The following is a 17771-nucleotide window of genomic DNA, read 5'->3' as shown; positions in this document are numbered from 1 at the left end:
TAAATTCAAACCAGCTTTGTTTTTCCTTTGTTTCGAAACATATGTAGCCCTCTTTGTTTTCCTCATATGGTGATTCCAGAAACACAAGCGCCAGTACAGCATTTCAAGAAGTGTTTGGTTCATGTGCGTGAACAATAGTATTTGTATGCACATTTTGGCATCCTAAGGCTGATGTGGGATGTGCTGATGAGATTAAACATTCATCATCACTGACATGATTTTAAACACTGAGCGATCTTAAGTAGAAACAAATGAATTGGCTGGTACAGAGAGTAAGGCGGTTTTATTTGATAAGCAATCAATATTGCAATTAATGTTAACAGTACATTTTCACGTCTAATTACCTTTTAATCACTGCATGGCCAAAAACATATGATGTCTGTGTCTGGCCGTGAACTGATCATTACATGTGTGCTCGCACTCATCACCAACAGTGATTCAACATTCAGTCTACCTGGCCTGTCCTCAAAATTGTCACCAAAGATGAGGAAAATGAAGTTCCTCAAATGGCCACTTGAGGCTGATTCTAAAAGTAAGTTTATCTCCAATATTTACATGTTGTAATGCCCAACTTTACAGCAGAAATAAACAACTTTACAGCCTGGTACTAGACCAGGCCAATTTTACACTTCCTAGGCTGATTTAAGTAATAGATGAGTGCTAACTAGCAAACTATCTGTGAGCTAGGCTTCGCCTTTTGGAGTATTTTTTAATGCAATGATTTGACAGAAAGGTTTGGACTGCTGTGCACTTAACACGTCTTAACTCTTTACTTAGCACGAATTAGCAGCTATCCATCTCTGTCCATACATTTTGTAAATGCAGGTTACTAAACAAGTGGTACAATGTTCACTGCTACATGATTTCTCATTATTTCATCCAAATATGGTCACTTCTGGCTCAGAAAACTAAGGCAACAGCATACAGAGAGTATGAAATATAGACCTAGCTTCCAAGTTGGAAAAGTGAAGCAAACATGAGTAAAAAAAAAAAAAGAAAAAAAAAAAAAGGTCTTAAATCTGTATTTTCGTGCTGCTGCCAGCAGGAGGCGACTCCTCTAGTTATGAGAAAGCCAGCCTTTGGCTACCTTGATCCATGACATCATTAAGCATTTTCCTGGTGACTCTTCCCAGTTTCTGGAATACGTTGAATAAAACATTATGGCTATGTTCATTGGCTAACTTGTCAGTCACAAGTAGTTAGCTGGGGAAAGTCTGGTTTTCTCAGTTATTTCATTAGATCCAAACTTTGCTTGTCAGATGTGGTTTAAAAACACCAGGACTGCCTCAGTGAAAACCCCTCAAAGCTTCAAAACTCAAAGCTTCATAAAATGCGAATCCACAAACTGGTGAGGGATTTCTTGGTGCCCATATCAATATTTCACATACAACCTATAGTTTGAGCAGTAAGCAGTAAGGAAACAGAACAATATGAGAGATAGTGTTTAGATATTATTTATATAAACAGCAGAGAAAGTTTACAGAATACCAAAAATCCATCAGATCATCCAAAAGCTAATTTACTGGAAATAATCAGGTGACTACTTTAACAACAGGGGGAAATCACTTTTCACACTTCAAATTACTAGTCTGCCTCTTATCAGTGACCCCTAACCCCCTTACTATTCTGTCAAGCTTCTTCACCTCTGCACATAGAAGATGGATGGGGCTCCCTGGCTCCACCCACCTCGGCACGTGTAATGTTGTTCTGCACAAAAGTTGACAGTTTCAGTCCGGTCCTGATGCTCAGAAAACAATACTCTCATTTGAATCCAGATGAGCTGCTGATTACACATAGTATGGGAATCAGCTGTGCTGATTATTACTTCATTTTAATTATTCAAAATAAAACCACTAATCCAATCCCAAACTGCATTTGGTAAAGATCAAAAGAAATGAGCCATTGCTACAATTTATCAAAGCAGACTTTTAGCCTCAGTGAAGGAATGTGGCCTCTTGCAGGCCACAACAAAGGCCAGTGAGCAGACACACACAGTGTCTCACAGATCAAGCACTTAAACACACATATGCAGCGCACACAACCATGTGAAGTGGACCAGTCAGCCAAAGACAGAGGTGGGACTGCTGGATGAGGCCTCTGACGCCTGAGGCTCAGCACAGCATGGCTAATTAATGACAGACTGTTGCAGACTGACGGACTGTTGGTTTCACAGACACAGACACTAATGGCAAAAAAAGAACCTACGTAAACCAGACCAGTGGTCGGTGTATATATACACTGGTTATAAGCTGCCCATAGTCTGTCACTACAGCACTGGGCGACAGCTGTGAAACCAGGTAACTGCACTTTTTCACTGTTTCTAACATGCGAATTAAAAGTGAATTTCTGGTTAACAATTAACAATTAAGACACCCAATATCCTACTTACAGTTCGGTCAAAGCTCAAAAAAGACTTGTCCTTTGCATCCCCCAGCAGGTTCTCCAGGTCATTTGAGGACAACAGTATATTCTGTGTGGAAACAGAGGCAACAATTTCTAAATAAAAAACCACAATCAAAGACTGTTCAAGCCTGCACTGATGAACAACCAAACACTCACGAGTTGTTAAATTCACCAGACTGGATCAAAACCACAGGAGTCAGTGCAGTTTTTATTTTAAATCCTCTGGTGATCTTTCATATTGCTTATATTAAATTATATAGCAGTGCGTGCTGTCAGTGAATTAACTGCAGGAGCCTGAGCGTTTGTGTTGTGGGCTTCAAAAGACATGGATGGCTTCACCTTAAATACCTCAGTGACATGTTTGAGGGCTGCTGTGTATACAAGTCAAAAGAAAATGTTCCTGATTTAATTTCTTTTGCCGTTTCTTTAAATCAGCGTTCCTCACCTGCAGCGGGTTGTTGGTGCGTGGTAAGCGGGGAGGCTTAGGAGCAGTGACACTGCAGAGGGGTGGGTGGTGGCTACAGTGCTGCTGGGCAGCATCTGGATCTCCCATCAGGAAGGCCAGCTGTCGAAGATGACCCTGCACAGAGAAAGTAAAGCGCAACCAAACATGCAGTCTGAAAACACAACGTCAAAAAAGTAAATGTCTCTTCATGTCCTGCTTGTTATCCCTGTGAAATATCAGTTTGGATAGCCTGACATACTAGAAGTTTAACTTAATATCACCACATTTCGGTTATAGGTAAATTAAGTTGCAATATTTGAAACAACAAAATCAAAATATTTTAATATTCATTTTCAAAAAACTTTTCCTCATCTATGTTAGATGTGATGAAGAAAGCTTTTAAGGAAATCTGAGAAGCCTAAAATTACCATGCCAAGTTCTAGCTCACTTCTACAGAGGAACATTATTAAGGATCCTAACTGGAAGCATTACAAACTGGAATGGGATGTCCATGACTAAATACCAGAAGGCACTGAAACTGCCCAGAAGATCACCAACACCCATCTACTGAGCATTAGTGATACTGGTGAGGTAAGACATCTGCAGAGAGCCTGAGGCACACTAAAAATCAACAGTCACCCCTGATGCTATCCAGCAAAGCATACAGAAGCTTCTACTGCCAAACGGCCAGACATTAGAACATACTCCACCATATTTATGTATTCCTTTAAAATGTTGTCAAAAGAAACTTTACATCTGCAGTTTTAATTATACAATCTTGTATTGCAGAAATATTCAGCAGCACTTCAATAACTACACCTGAACATGTAGCAACAACCTGCTTTGTGATAAATTTTAGTCCGATGAAAGTGAGAAGTTCTACATCTCTGCTGCATTTTATAGTCTCAGGAGTGGAAGTATCACAGCATTTTAACAAGAGTTAGAGTTTTTTTTTAACAAAAAGTAACAAGTAATGTTAAGGACCCCAATACAGAATGTGAAGATAATGAAACCCAAATGAACAGACAAAAGCCGTCAGGTGAACGAACACACACACACACACACACGCACACACACACACACACACACACACACACACTTTACTGCAGGTCATGCATTTCACTGCAGTTCCCAGGGTCCTTTTCCAGTGAATCTCCGTCAGGCCAAGCAAGAAAAACAAATCATGAGCAAACCTCTGTCCTCAGGCTATGTTAATAAGAGTGTGATGGTAGGTGAGAGCATGCCTCTGTGTTTGTGTGAGTGCAGCATGGCATAAGTTCCGTTGTTTAGGAGATAGATGCCCATGACTTTGAGACTTACTGAACCTAAAGTAAGTGAAACCATACATGAATGTTTACAATACATGTAGAAATTACATTGCTTATGCAAATTTCTCGTTGTTTATCCAAATGAAAGCAATGAAGTCCAGGTCCATTTTGGAAAAAGTAAAATGCATTTTAACAAGCTATTTAATCTCAGCTGCTTACAGAAGAAAAGTAAGAGACACACAGTCTGTAAGGACTTTAAGGAAAATCCATCTGAGAAATGTTATGTTTTATTTAACACAGACCTGTGTTACTGTATATAAAGAGATAGTTTTAGAGATGTTTCATGTCCTCTGAAGAAGAGTTAGAAAAATCCCATGATGACCTTGAAATAGACAGGGGATCAAACAACATATGTCTGTTAAACAGATGCATCTGCAGTACATTTTCATGAAGGACAAATATTTCTATTAATGTAATTGGTGATTGAAATATACAACAGACTTTTCTTCAAAAACCAAATGCAGCTGTCACTCCTGGATCTTTACAATGTAGCCTAAAGTATGCAGCGTGTGCATAACTAAAGCAATCATGTACAAGTAATCAAATCCATTTTAAGAGCACACACTTTTGCACTTAGCAAATAACAGATCATTTTGTTTATTTACAGCACAAAGCAAAGCAAAGCACCCAGAAATTCCTGTTTCAACATGCCACACATTTTGCCTCCCTTTAAAATCATTTTTTTATGAGAACCTAATCCAGAACAAACAAAATTATTCTGAGAAGCTCTACTCATGCTGCACTGGATGGCAGTAATAGTTGCATATAAGTGCAGAGTTCATTAATATATGGTTTCACTGTGTCGAACACAAAAGATTGTCCAGAGATAAGACTGTCAGCACCTCAGGGATCTGTCGTCGTGGGATAGATGGATGGAAAATCCATTTTAATTGTTGCTAAAAACAAATCCAGATGCTACCTCTATAACGCTCGTCCTCACCCCCACTGTGATGCAGTCACTGCCTGCTCTAATCCTCAAGCTATATCCACAAAGCTTGTTATAGCAACTAATATCCACAATGCATTACGGGCCATCAAAATGCTCTTGAGATGCTCACATAAAAGTTTAAAGAACCATCAATGTCACATTTGATAACACAATTCTTAGGAGAAGCCCAGCAGGTGAATGAAAATAAGGAAGCACAGATTAGTGGGGAAAAGAAACAAAACGCAAAAAAGGTATCAAGAAAACAATTTAAAAAAAAAAGAGACATCAGCAAACCAAAGACCAAAGACTGAACAGAGGCACACATCCTAAATGAACACCAGGCAGAAGGATAATAAGACACAGGTTAACTAAATCAAGACAATTAAAAAAAAAACAAAAAAAACCCCACGAAAAACATTAAAAACACAGAAGCCCACTTGAAAAAAATAACCTTCGAAATGGTTAACTGGTTGAAAGAGGTCAAAATCAGAGAGCACAGAGGAAGATGCAGAAAACAAAGAAAGCAGAAAAGGCTGAAGAACGTTTTAGCAAAACAAAAGCTAAAGTGAAAACAATCATAGAAGCTAACACCATAAAAACAACAGTGTGACGATGAACAGATCTCCTGAAGATTTGGTTTGGATATCTATCAAGCGAGCTTCCCGTCAATGACTAATACCACTGATTAATCACCAGAACAAGTCCACATGTTTCTGGATCAATTGCAGACATCCACATGCTGAATCCATCCATTTTAGTCTGTTTTGGATGCATGAAACACAATAAAATAAATGCAAAAACAAAACATGAACAGTACATGCTTTAGTCAATATACAAGCATGTCTATAGAAAGTTTCTCTGTTTCCAAGCATCTTTGGGTCTGTGATGAAAAGATACATGGGTGGAATGTGTGCTCCTTTCTTTGCTGTTTACTTGTAGAAGGATGAACAGGAATGCATGACTTTTCAAAGTAAAAGAAAATCATCACACATGGTCATCTATTTGGAAATAGTTGCTTTAATCTGTTCGTTGCATAGCAAAGTTGTTATTCATATGAAGTGCAACAAGAAACAAATAATAAAACAAATAAATAAAATGCTTTAAATCTAAACAGGACCAATCATACCGGATATTGTCAGGGTCTATGTACAATAAACAGAGGTGTCAGGGCTGGAGCCCCTTCTTTTTTTCATCAGTCAAAAGGTTGCAGAGCCACTTACTTCAAACGGAGTTTCAAAGCTCTCAATAATTCCTCCAACCATGAGCAGACCGTCGGTGCTGATCCCCATGCCGTAGTAAACCCAGTCCACACTCTCCAGCAGAGAGCAGTCCACATAGAGTGCGAGCCGCTTGGCAGCCACACTGATGGCCACATGGTGCCACTTTCCATCAGACAAACCACTAACCGGGAACCTGACAGACAGAGACATGCAGATCATTGGCTTTGTGTCTTAAAGTTCTTGTACGAATGTGACAAAGCAGTTGAGTTCAAAAAATGCTTTGGGCACTGTAATCATAGTAAGATAACTTTGTGTTGACATCTGGGTGCCGTCTAAATCTCAAGGACTCAAAATAAATAAATAAATAAATCTCAAGGACTCCACACATTCTGCATTCTTTCATCAGGCTCAGCCAAACAAACAAACAAACAGAATGAGCTCTTGTTCTCTGAGAAGGTTTAATCATGTCTTTCAGTGTGGGCATGTGTGTAAGTCCTGTGACAGCACATAAAAAATCAATTACAATACCCAAATTAAATTTGGCTGATCTCCTCTTTAAGGTCAGCTCCTTGTATACTTAGTCTAGTTCCAGCTAGTACTTCATGAAAGTCAGATCCAACCACTTGTATGTCCACTCTGTGATTTAACCAAAGACCTCAAACATTCACAGAATCAAACAGGTCAATTTGATCTCTGGATCTAGCCAAACTCTAATAGTAGAAACCTGATAGACATGCAGCTTTCTGTTAAAAAAGCTGAAATAAAATCATTCATGTGCAAACAGTACAAGATAACTACAGTATCTGTGTATGTCTATCTTTTGGCCCATTTCTGTATGCTGTCTTACACTGATGTATTGCTTCAAGCTTTGTGGTTCTTTTAGAGGAGAAACCTGCCAAGAGTTACCTAATAAATCATTTCTCCAAAGAGACAGCCAAAAGCAGTTATCTTTAAATAGAAACATAGGCTGCAAACAAATATACCTCCACAGAGTTCTCCTTTGTCTAACCAACAAATTTGCATACAATTCTGCTACGAAGCAGGAACGGGCATGAGCTGTTCTCTAATACCTCAACATCTGGAGTTTGTCAGTGATGGGTACAGAAACCATGCACTCACTTGACGGTATCTTGCTGGCGGACTTTTAGCAATTTTACTTAATCACTTCTGAATAATTCCTTTTATCTGCCAAAGAGGTTTCACAGGACTTGACACAAAAATAATTTATACTCAGTTTTAGGGCTGCACAATAAATCATTGCACCATCGAAGATGCGATGTGCAAAACAGTCACGTCACAGGACGTGCAATGTCAAGTACAGCAAATTAGCTTGAACATATCAGACTACAGTTTGATTTTTTTCTCTTGGTGTGTGATACTAAAGGAAAACCTGCATGGTTCTTTCGCCATGACTCATCCAAAACAGGAGACTGTATGACTGTATCACGCCAACTACAGAGTTTTTGGATTGACATGAACTTTACTTATATAACAGTTTATTTAGTGAGTGAAACGCATGGCATGTGTGTACAGAGCAATGCACGTGGAAGAGAGAAAAAACAGAAAAGGGAGATTTGGCTGCCAAAAAGAATGGACTGAAAAGGTGAGCCAATTTATTTATCTAATCAGAGACAGGGCCGGACTTGATCAGATAGAGAGAAAAGTGGCTTGTTGTGCTGGTATCTTTTAGTGCCAGCAATCTCAGTTCCCTTCCTTTTTGCCAGTCTGCCCCTTTCCCACCGACAAACTGCAATCCAGGGCAGGTGAGTCACTGCAGCCCTATCAGTCCTTGATTAGAGAGGAGGCCAGAGAAAGGCTATTGATTACAGGTCTGCAATGAACCTGCACCTTTCAGTAGTGATCTGTGCACTATTCTCCTCGCAGTGCCAAAGCACCTCAGATGTAATTCTGAGGACGTGAGCCATAATGGCAGACCCTCCGCTGCAAGCACAGAAAGGCTTCTTCTTCAGTGATTGCACTGCAGAAACCAATTTTGTAGTAATAAAATTCAACAAATGATTGTTGACACTCATTCCATAAGAATTAAAAGACACTTTTGGGTTGTTTTTTTTCTTCTTTTATTTTGAATTTCTATGCCCATTATGAATGGGTGCATTTATTCCAGATGGTGCCATTTAGAAACCACTAATGAAAATTATTTGATTTTATATTGCCGATATTGTACAGCCCTACTCACTTTCCAAATAATCTGGGTGGAGAAAAAAAAAAATCAAGAAGTGGACTCACTCATAGTGTCTCTGCTGCGTTCCTATGAAGATGATGGCATGAGCACTGATCCGCAGCTGCAGCATGACATGATTGTCGGCGCTGAGCATAGTGAAGACACTTCGTTCTTCCCTCTGAGGACTTCGCAACTGTACCAGCAAACTGAACTTATCTTCAAACCTAAACACAAACACATCACTTAGCCATATAATTGGTACTCAAAGGATAAATAATACAGCTAAGTCCTCTTTAATAAGTTGCATGTGTGGGCACAAACTGTACTATAAACACCAGTGGATAGAAACATGTTGCTAATTATAATGTCACACAATAAAAATAAACAGAAAACTCACAGGAGGACTGGAAAAAAAGACCATTATGAATTTTTTCCCCTAACTTTACCTTCAACAAGAGCAAGACAGAGCAGGAAAAAGTGAGAGACGAAGAAGACATTTTACCCATCGATGAAGATCTGTCTCAGAGGGAGGGCCAAGGTGGAGTACTGTCCCACCTGCAGGACCAGACACTTGCTCTCACCCACAGTCATGGAGGCATTACTGCTGTTTGTGATATGAAAAGAAAGCTCCTGCAGGATGTTCACTTCATCTGTTGGGAGAAAATAAAGAAAACGATCATAACCTAAAGTAATGATTCTCTAGGTGTTTTAATAATGCACCTCATTGGCAGGGAGGCAACTGTTTCATACCCGCTTCATTTTGATTTCTGTTGTTACTGATAAGAAGGCCCAAGTTTCAAGGTGTACTGCTGTATTTAACCAGAAATTCTGCCTGTACCACATCAGTCAAAACAAAACTGCAGTAATTTAGTTTTGTTGGTGTGGCTCTGTTCTCACGCCTCCCCAAAAGCAGCAAAAGAATCGCCTCACAACAGAGCAGGCATCAGTGAGAACAGCGATGGCACTGAATAAGTCAGAAATAGCTTGAATAACATGAAATGTTGGAACTAGAGCACTTGAGGGGAGGTGGGTTGTAAAACAGCTTGCAGAGGCAGCCGTAACTGTTGGAAGCTAACACATGTTATAGCCCACCCTAAAGGAAACTCGGCTGTGCATTCCTGCAGAATATAACACGTGACTTACTGAATTTACTTTTTAAAGCCAATCAACTATATTTCAAGTATTTTAACAATTACAAGTCTTGAATTGATTCCTTATATTTTGCTACTGAAATGGGAAAAAGGTGTAACAATTTCTTCAAACCTCTGCAACTGTATATGGAAGTTTGGTATATTAGGCAAAAACAGAGTCTTTATAATTCTAAAGAGTCAATATTTAGTATGACCACTTTAACACAGCCTATTCTCTTAGTACCGAGTAGTAGTCTTCACAAATAGTTCTCCAGGCTTCTTAAAGGTCATTCAAAGCTCTTCTTTGGACGTTGGCTGCCTTGTGTTCTGTTCTCTGTCAATATAATCCTACACTGCTACAGTAATGTTGATGTCCGTGCTCTAGGGAGACCAATCAATGACTGACAGTCTCACGTGGTGAGATAGATGCTGAAAACTGAAGTTGTTGACAATCAGACACTTTCCAGATAGATTTTGATCCAACATGGAATACTGGGTGCATTTCTTTGAATTCATAATTTCATACATTTTGATTTGGATCTCCAAAACTACTGGTGGAAATGCAGCCCCAAACCACAACTCATCACTCTATCAAACCTTTTGCCACAAGATTTTCAGTCCAGATCTTGCATAATTTGGCATACCGCAGCCTCTTCTCCCTTTTCTTGAGTAGATGGATGGCTGTCAAGAAGCCATCCATCCACAGTGACCATTTCTGATGAAGCTACAGATCTTTGGGAATCACCTTGTTGGTGCAAAAAAAAAAAAAAAAAAAAAAAACCCCAACATTTTTTGCCTGTTAAATTATATTGTCTTTGACATTTTTCAACTAATTACTACTGCTCAGTTCAACTTTAAAAAACATACAAGAAAGTCTGGCTACGTGGAAGCAAAACATTAAGAAATGAGGGTTTTTGCACAGTACTGTACTTTATCTATCTATGCCTAATCAACAAGGTGTGCTGCAGTAACTTCCTATTGTTTTCATCACACTAACGTGCACCTGTACCTGTAAACAAAAACATTTTTTACCTTCCTTAATAAGCCCATCTATACAAAACCAGGCCCATAACAAAATCCTCTTTTCAGCGTAATGTGGAAGAATTTGGCCTGCACAGGGCATTGAGCTCAACCCCATCCAACATCCGTGAGATGAAGGCTCAAGTGTCCACATACTTTTGGTCATGTAATATAAGCGTTTCAAGATTAATGCATCCAGGCGGCGACCATGTGTGTTGTAGGCGCACCAAATCATTCAGTCTGCTAGAACTTAAGAGAAACCTTAGCATGCTGTGAACACAGCACTCACTGTTGGCATTACTAAAAAGCGGAAACCACTTGCGGTGCTGTTGCCTTTTAATGCTGCAGAGGGCTGTTACATATTTTAACCTGTTTTTTTTTTTTTCTCTCTTTCTCTTTCTGCTGCCTTACAGTACTAAACAGTGTTTTACCCCTCCCCCATTGGCTTATTTTCTGTCATTAGATAGACATTACCACATGTGAGCAGGTAAAGTGCCATTCGTCACGACTTGCCCACAGGTGGGCTCGTTCATTACTCTGTACTTGAAGAACTCCTTTCAGAGGATTATGAACGCAGCTTTTCATCACATTTGGAGAAACTGAGTCACCGTTCTTAAGAAGACTGGCATTGTTGTATGGTGGTCACACACTCACCTGGGAGCTCACTGAGATCCCTCTAAACCAAAATGCCAATGTCATTACATAAGGCCTAAGATTAATTATGCTAACAGAGTAGGAGTATTTGAGCATGATGTGAGAGATAAAAACCTAACTAAAGATCACTGTCTGAATGATTTACATGAGCACACAACAGCAAGGGTGATTTAGACTTTTTTTTGAAGATACATAATTATTCCAGCAGAATAAACGGATTTTTTAAAAAATAGTTTATTTTTTAATTGATAAATCTGTGTCTGTCAGCCCCATCGGACCCACAGGCTCTGTCCTGCTGGCAGCAGAGCTGCACAAATCACCGCTCGACGAGTGCAGCATGATCACACTCTTCTGCTCGGAGGAAATACATTTCTGACAGACCCAGTGTCACATCAGCAATTTCAACATAAAATCACTTAGAAGTAAAGAAGGCAGAAAGAACTAAAACAGGCAGATGATAAAAGAATCAGAAATTAAAGTAACAAGAGGTAAAGCGCATAAAAGCAGCTGGTGCAAGCATTTTACTTAAATAACCAAGTGAACAGATACACTCATTGACCCCTTTGTTTCTAATGAGCCAGTTCCTTGGAAGTTACTTGGAAAACAAAGTCAAGACGACCTGCTGAAAGTTCAAAGTGAGCATCAGAATGGGGAAAAAAGGTGATGTAAGTGACTTTGAATGTGGCCTGGTTGCTGGTGCCAGATGGGCTGGTCTGAGTACTTCAGAAACTGCTGATCTCCTGTGATTTTCCCACCATTTCTGAGGTTTACAAATAATGGTTTAAAAAGGAAAAATTATCCAGTGAGTGGCAGTTCTCCGAGTGAAAATGCTTTGTTAACACTAGATTTACTAAACCTGCGCAAATCCCCTGAACCTAAAACCTCCGAGAATTACTGACTTTTTTATTTTCTGGTGCAAGTCCCAAGGTGTTATTCACCCCTGCTGAGGTTTTCGCAGGTCGTCAGCTCGATTCTCCTCCTGCTTTTGTTGTGAAAACCACCCATTATCTTTGAGGCCTGGCACATTTGCATTTGTTGACTCATTTGTTGACTAGCTCAGATCCAAGGCAGGAGAAAAATCTGTGTTACAACCCTCAAAAATGCCTGCCGTATCTGTACAAAATATCCCACACATTGCAAATATGAAAGACGCATTTACAATATATGGAAATACAAGTCTGTTTAATTTATAAAAAATTGTGTGAAAACAGAATGAAACGTTGCTAATACAATGACATGAGTGACATGTGTGATCTCTCCAGCTTTGCATGTTCTCTCCTCTGCCTGTTCATGTAAAAATAGCAAAAATTAATTAAATAAATAAATTCTGTCCCTCAGTTCAGTTCTTTTGCAACACGGCAAAAGACAGCACTGTGTGGGTAGAGGGGGACATTGGAATGCCCAGTGCAGTAGTCGCTCGTGCTTCACTGCGCAAGCTGGACCCACAGAGGTCTGCTAAGGTTTGTCATTGCCATAGTACATATCCATCCATCCATCCATCCATCCATTCGCTTCCGCTTATCCTTTTCAGGGTCACGGGGGGGCGTTGGAGCCTATCCCAGCTGTCATAGGGCGAAAGGCGGGGTACACCCTGGACAGGTCGCCAGTCTGTCGCAGGGCCAACACACAGGGACAGACAACCATTCACACTCACATTCACACCTAGTGGCAATTTGGATTATCCAATTAACCTATCCCCACAAGCTGCATGTCTTTGCATGTCCTTACTTGGGAAAGGACCCTAGTCGTCAGAAGGGAGAGAGGCTGGCAGAGAACGTGGTCATGAAACTGATGGAGTCGTTTTTGGATGATGGGAGAAATGTCACAACGGACAATTTATTTCACTGTCAATGTCACAGGCTGTTGCAACGCAAAACAACATTGCTGGGCACGGTGAATAAAGTCCGGCGTGAAGTTACTCAATTTGCAAAAGACACTGCACAGCGAGAGGCACTCTCCATTTCAATGCTTAGAAGTGGCAGTGTCTCCTTGACAATTTATGCACCTAAAAAAAAACAAGACTGTGTGTGTTCTCAGTTCCATGCACCAAGACGTGACGATCGGTGATGGCAGAAAGAGGAAACCCAACACGGACAGACTATAACCACATGAAGGTATGTGAATGTGTGTATAATTTTACACCAGTGCTACAATGTTTTCTGATGGGTGCTATACAGGCCTATAGAAAAAACCATATACTCATGACGTTCTCTCTCTGCTTTTACAGTGTGGTGTAGACGTGTTGGACCAAATGGCGCAGATGTACTCCGTAAGAGCAGCAACACGCAGGTGGCCAGTAGCGGTTTTCTACAATATGCTGGACCTGGCGGCAGTGAATGCCTACATTTTGTACAAGGCATGTTTCTGAGTCTTATAGCCAAGGAACTTCGTTCCCGATTCATGCAGCACAAGGTAATATTAGCACAGAGGCAGGCTGCTGAAGCTGCTGTGGCTGCTGTGCCAGGGACTGTAAAGACAACGCAGTGCCAGGTGCAAGAGCGCTGCAACAGAAATCGCAGCAGGTTTACCTGTGCAACATGTCAGAAATTCACCTGTGCCAAATGCAGGGATGATGGACACTGGATCTGCAAACGCTGTAAAGTTTGAAACACTTTGAAATAAAACATACGTGTGTACCCATATATTGTGAAAGTGTGTATTTTGTATCGATACGGCAGACATTAACTAATATTGCATATGAGTAATATTGCACATAGAATCTACCAAGGTGTATTGTAGGCTGCAGGTACTTTGAGTCTGACAACGATTGGAAGGAAAGACCTTCTGGATCTCTCCTGGTTGGCAGTTGGGGAAGGGTGTGTTTGCACAACAAAAGCAGGAGAGAAAGCAGCAGAAAATCTCAGCGGGGTGCTAGGAGGTGTTAGGTTCAGGGAATTTACGCAAACTTGCGTAGGGTTAGTAAATCTAGTAGTAGGGACTTGCACCAAGGAAAAAAAGGGTCAGTAATTCTACAGAGGTCAGAGGACAATGGCCAGACTGCTTTGAGTTGAATGAATCCTTAGGCTGAACACCCACCTAAGGACTCAGCCTAAGGACCAAACAGTGAGTTTCGATGAAATGCTTTGTAATAACGAAAACTTTAAAAAGACAGGGAGTGAGCAAATGAACAGTAGTAGTGGAGTGATATAAGACCACCTGTTTGACCTTTTAAGTGTCCAACAGCTACTCTAGGCATAAATCTGCAAGTCATGCAGGGTTGCTTAGACTGGAAAACAGTAAGTAACAAAAGTCAGTGCAGGATGAGATGAATGTATGCTGACCTAAATCCAACACTCATTATGTTTCAGTCCATCTGATGTTATCAGGTTGCACCTCAGAATGTTCAAGAACTCAGCGATGCAGTGATCCTGATCTGGGAGGAGAAACCGCAGGACACCATTCATTGTCTCATTATGGGCATGCCCCAACTTCAGGCATGTATACAAGCATGTGGGGACTGCACAAAGGCATGAGCAACACTTTGAGTTGCTGCAGTGAAACTTCCGCAAAATGGACCAGCCTGCTGCCTCATTTCTCCACTTTGATTTTTGGGTGTCTTTGAATTCAGCCCTTTCCAGGTTGATAATTTTCATTTCTATCAAACAATGTGGAATCCTTTCATTCCTTACACATTACCCAGTCTATATCAATATAGATATCGCACATGATCTTTTTCCTTTTGAGAACTGGTGTGTCCTTTTCTTTTGAGCAGTGTATTCCATCTACCTTTAAAAATAACAATACTATAACCCAGATGGCGCAGTCAAGATTGTGGCATCGATGATGTTACAATGTCATTCTTCCATAATAATGTAATCACGTGTATCTTAAACATGTCACAGGAGATCAGCAGTTTGTGGTTAATTATTAGGAAAACCAGGCATTTACCAGGGTTTGTTTTGATTCAAAATTACACAATCTTGAAACAATTTAAAATTTGCACCGAAGCACAATAATAATATTAACATCAGTCACACAAACCACAAAGTCTTCTGTCACAGATTGACCTATGAGAAACTGCTGAAGCTACAGTATCTAAATAAGCAATAATTTATAGCCCCAGGAATTAGAAAAATTTTCCCACACAGTTGCTGATCTAATGTGCTGATGGTCTTTATTAAGCCCCAGTTGTGTGTGAGCATTCAAGAAAAAAACGTTTTGTGTGCCAACAAAGTGCCCTTAAGGAAAACCTTCCCCCAGCGCCGTAATGAAAGGATTAAGCCATTACGACAGGGCGGGGGTGAAGAGGAGGGAGGGAGGGAGAGAACTGCTGCCAATCATGTCTGTTCTGTTTCCTGCAAAAGTAAAACAGATGTTTGACGCCTTCAAATGTGTGAACACTAAGGACTCTTAGGGTTAGTCCAGTCTTTGGGAAACTGCTATTTACCCTATGTAGCCACAGACTAAGATTTTCTATATGATTCAATATTTCAGTGGCCAGTTACTGGGCCGATGTTTTGAATTAAAATTAAAATTCAGTGACTCGCCCAAGATGTTGTCATTCAGTTTGACCAATTAGGGCTCATCCAATTATTCATCTTAAAGTTGTGTGGAGTTCAGCTCGGTCCTAAATTAAGATATTCATCTTTGCTGCTTGTGCTTTTAAGTTATTACTCATCAAAATTCTCCGATACCTTTCTTTTCCAGTTTCCCTTTTAAGATTTTACACCCAGCTCCATGCATGCACCAGGCAAGAACATTGCTAGTGTCTTGAGGGGTTAACACACAGATGACAAACACCTCAGAAAGACCAGAAATACTTCTTTTGCTTTATGTCCTCCGACTGAAGCTCAGTACTGGCAGGTGAAAAGAAGCAGGTGTGCCCTGGAGCCAAAAAAGGACAATTGAAGAGTCTGTTGGGTGGTCAAACAACACCCCCTCTGTGAAGCCAGGCTTCTCAACTGCCATCAAGTGTGGCCATTCAGAGCAGGTATAAATACCTCTGCTTTTCAAAAATTCTACAAAGGGGCTGGTTATGAGCCTTTCCCCATGTCTCACCTTTAGCTATGAAAACAACAACAGCGCAGAGTGAAGACAAGAGTAACCAAAGAACCTGAAGTTGGAATTTATTTTCGCCTAACATGTTTTGTGCATATCTTAAAGCTGAATTGGGATTCCCATGCTGTAATTTTAAATATTTTGTTACTATATAACACCAGATAACTTTGTCTTCTTATGCATCCCAACAGTAAAACACATGACAGCCATCCTGTTGTATTCTGATCTAGAAAAGACCAGTCAATGTGTTGGACTAAACTGGCATATAACCAGTTTTTTATTTTTTTTTTATTTTTAAATTTTCAAGAACAGTGCAACAAATACAAACAAACAAACAAAACAAAACAAAAAAGAAAAGGAAAGAAAAAACACATACATGGGGAGAGTACTGAAGAGGAAGGAAAAAGCATAAGATATATATTATATATAAGAGTAAATCAAGGGTTACAGTTTTTCGGCAACGTTGGGGTGCCCGACTCCTGCAAAGATCAAAGATCCTTGTTTGCCACTTTGCTAGCCTAATTATTTATTGTTATAGTAATTTTTATTATTATTCTTGTTACTATTATTATTAGCAATTTATCTATTATTATTTAATATATATGCTTTTACGTATATAGTTACCGGTAAGTTAATATGGGTCAGCTGCACCAGCGCCACTGGGACAACAGGGCCCCCGGAAACCCATGTATCAATCATACTTCCAAAACCTTACAAAAAGTCAGATCTTGTTGGTTTAACATATTCAGTCCATTTTGACCACTGTTCATAGAACTTGGATGACAGCTTTTCCATGTTGTAGATTTCATTGATTATATTGATCCAGTCCTCCTGTGATGGTGGTTCGACCTTTAACCATTTCCTTGTAATTGCCTTTTTGCTAGCAATCAAAACAATTGGCAACAATCTTATACCAGACTTCTCCCAATTTTGCATATTTACATCCCCCAAATATATACACTGAAATGAACAGGGGATTTTAACTCCAAAAACGTTATTTATATGATTACAAATATAGGACCAAAATGACCTTAGTACATTACATTCCCAGAAGATATGATAATGATTGGCCCCAGAGGTTCCACAAAGCCTCCAACACGAATCACCGCTTCCCTGGTGCCTTTTTTGAATTGGTGTAATAAAGTATCTCATTAGGTTTCTCCATCCAAACTCTCACCATGTATTGGAGATTGTTGTGGTCCACTGCAGTTGACACATTTTTGCCCAGTTTTCACTATGAATAAGTACACTGCCTTCCGTCTCCCAGCTTCTCTTACTGTATTCTGAGTTGATCACTTTGGCATGCTGGATTGACTTATATAGTTTGGATATCATGCGACTCAGATAATGGGATTTTAATAGTGTGGAAAAAGATTCCACAAAACCCAATTCACTGTTTTCCATTATAATTTTAATGTTTTGATCAAAGTAATGCCTGACTTGTAGATACCTATAAAAATTAT

The 17771-nt window shown here is 39.9% G+C and overlaps 1 protein-coding gene across 1 annotated transcript in view; it reads right to left on the bottom strand.

Annotated features, from left to right (window-relative positions):
- LOC147325607 (uncharacterized) overlaps positions 1 to 17771 on the bottom strand; it is a 121846-nt gene that overhangs the window by 71873 nt on the left and 32202 nt on the right. The window contains exons 2-6 of the mRNA XM_086300183.1: positions 9009 to 9156; positions 8572 to 8730; positions 6325 to 6517; positions 2849 to 2983; positions 2390 to 2470 (exon numbers count right to left, since the gene is read on the bottom strand). Coding sequence (XP_086156309.1) covers positions 2390 to 2470; positions 2849 to 2983; positions 6325 to 6517; positions 8572 to 8730; positions 9009 to 9156 — 716 coding nt within the window. The remainder of the gene's footprint in view (positions 1 to 2389; positions 2471 to 2848; positions 2984 to 6324; positions 6518 to 8571; positions 8731 to 9008; positions 9157 to 17771) is intronic.

This window comes from Aulonocara sp. 'chitande type north' Nkhata Bay, linkage group LG7, assembly GCF_057382095.1.
Source record: "Aulonocara sp. 'chitande type north' Nkhata Bay isolate Kocher_YH1m ecotype deep benthic linkage group LG7, A_spYH_male_GT1.1, whole genome shotgun sequence".
Lineage (NCBI taxonomy): Eukaryota > Metazoa > Chordata > Actinopteri > Cichliformes > Cichlidae > Aulonocara > Aulonocara sp. 'chitande type north' Nkhata Bay.
This window is presented reverse-complemented; position numbering and strand designations above follow the sequence as displayed.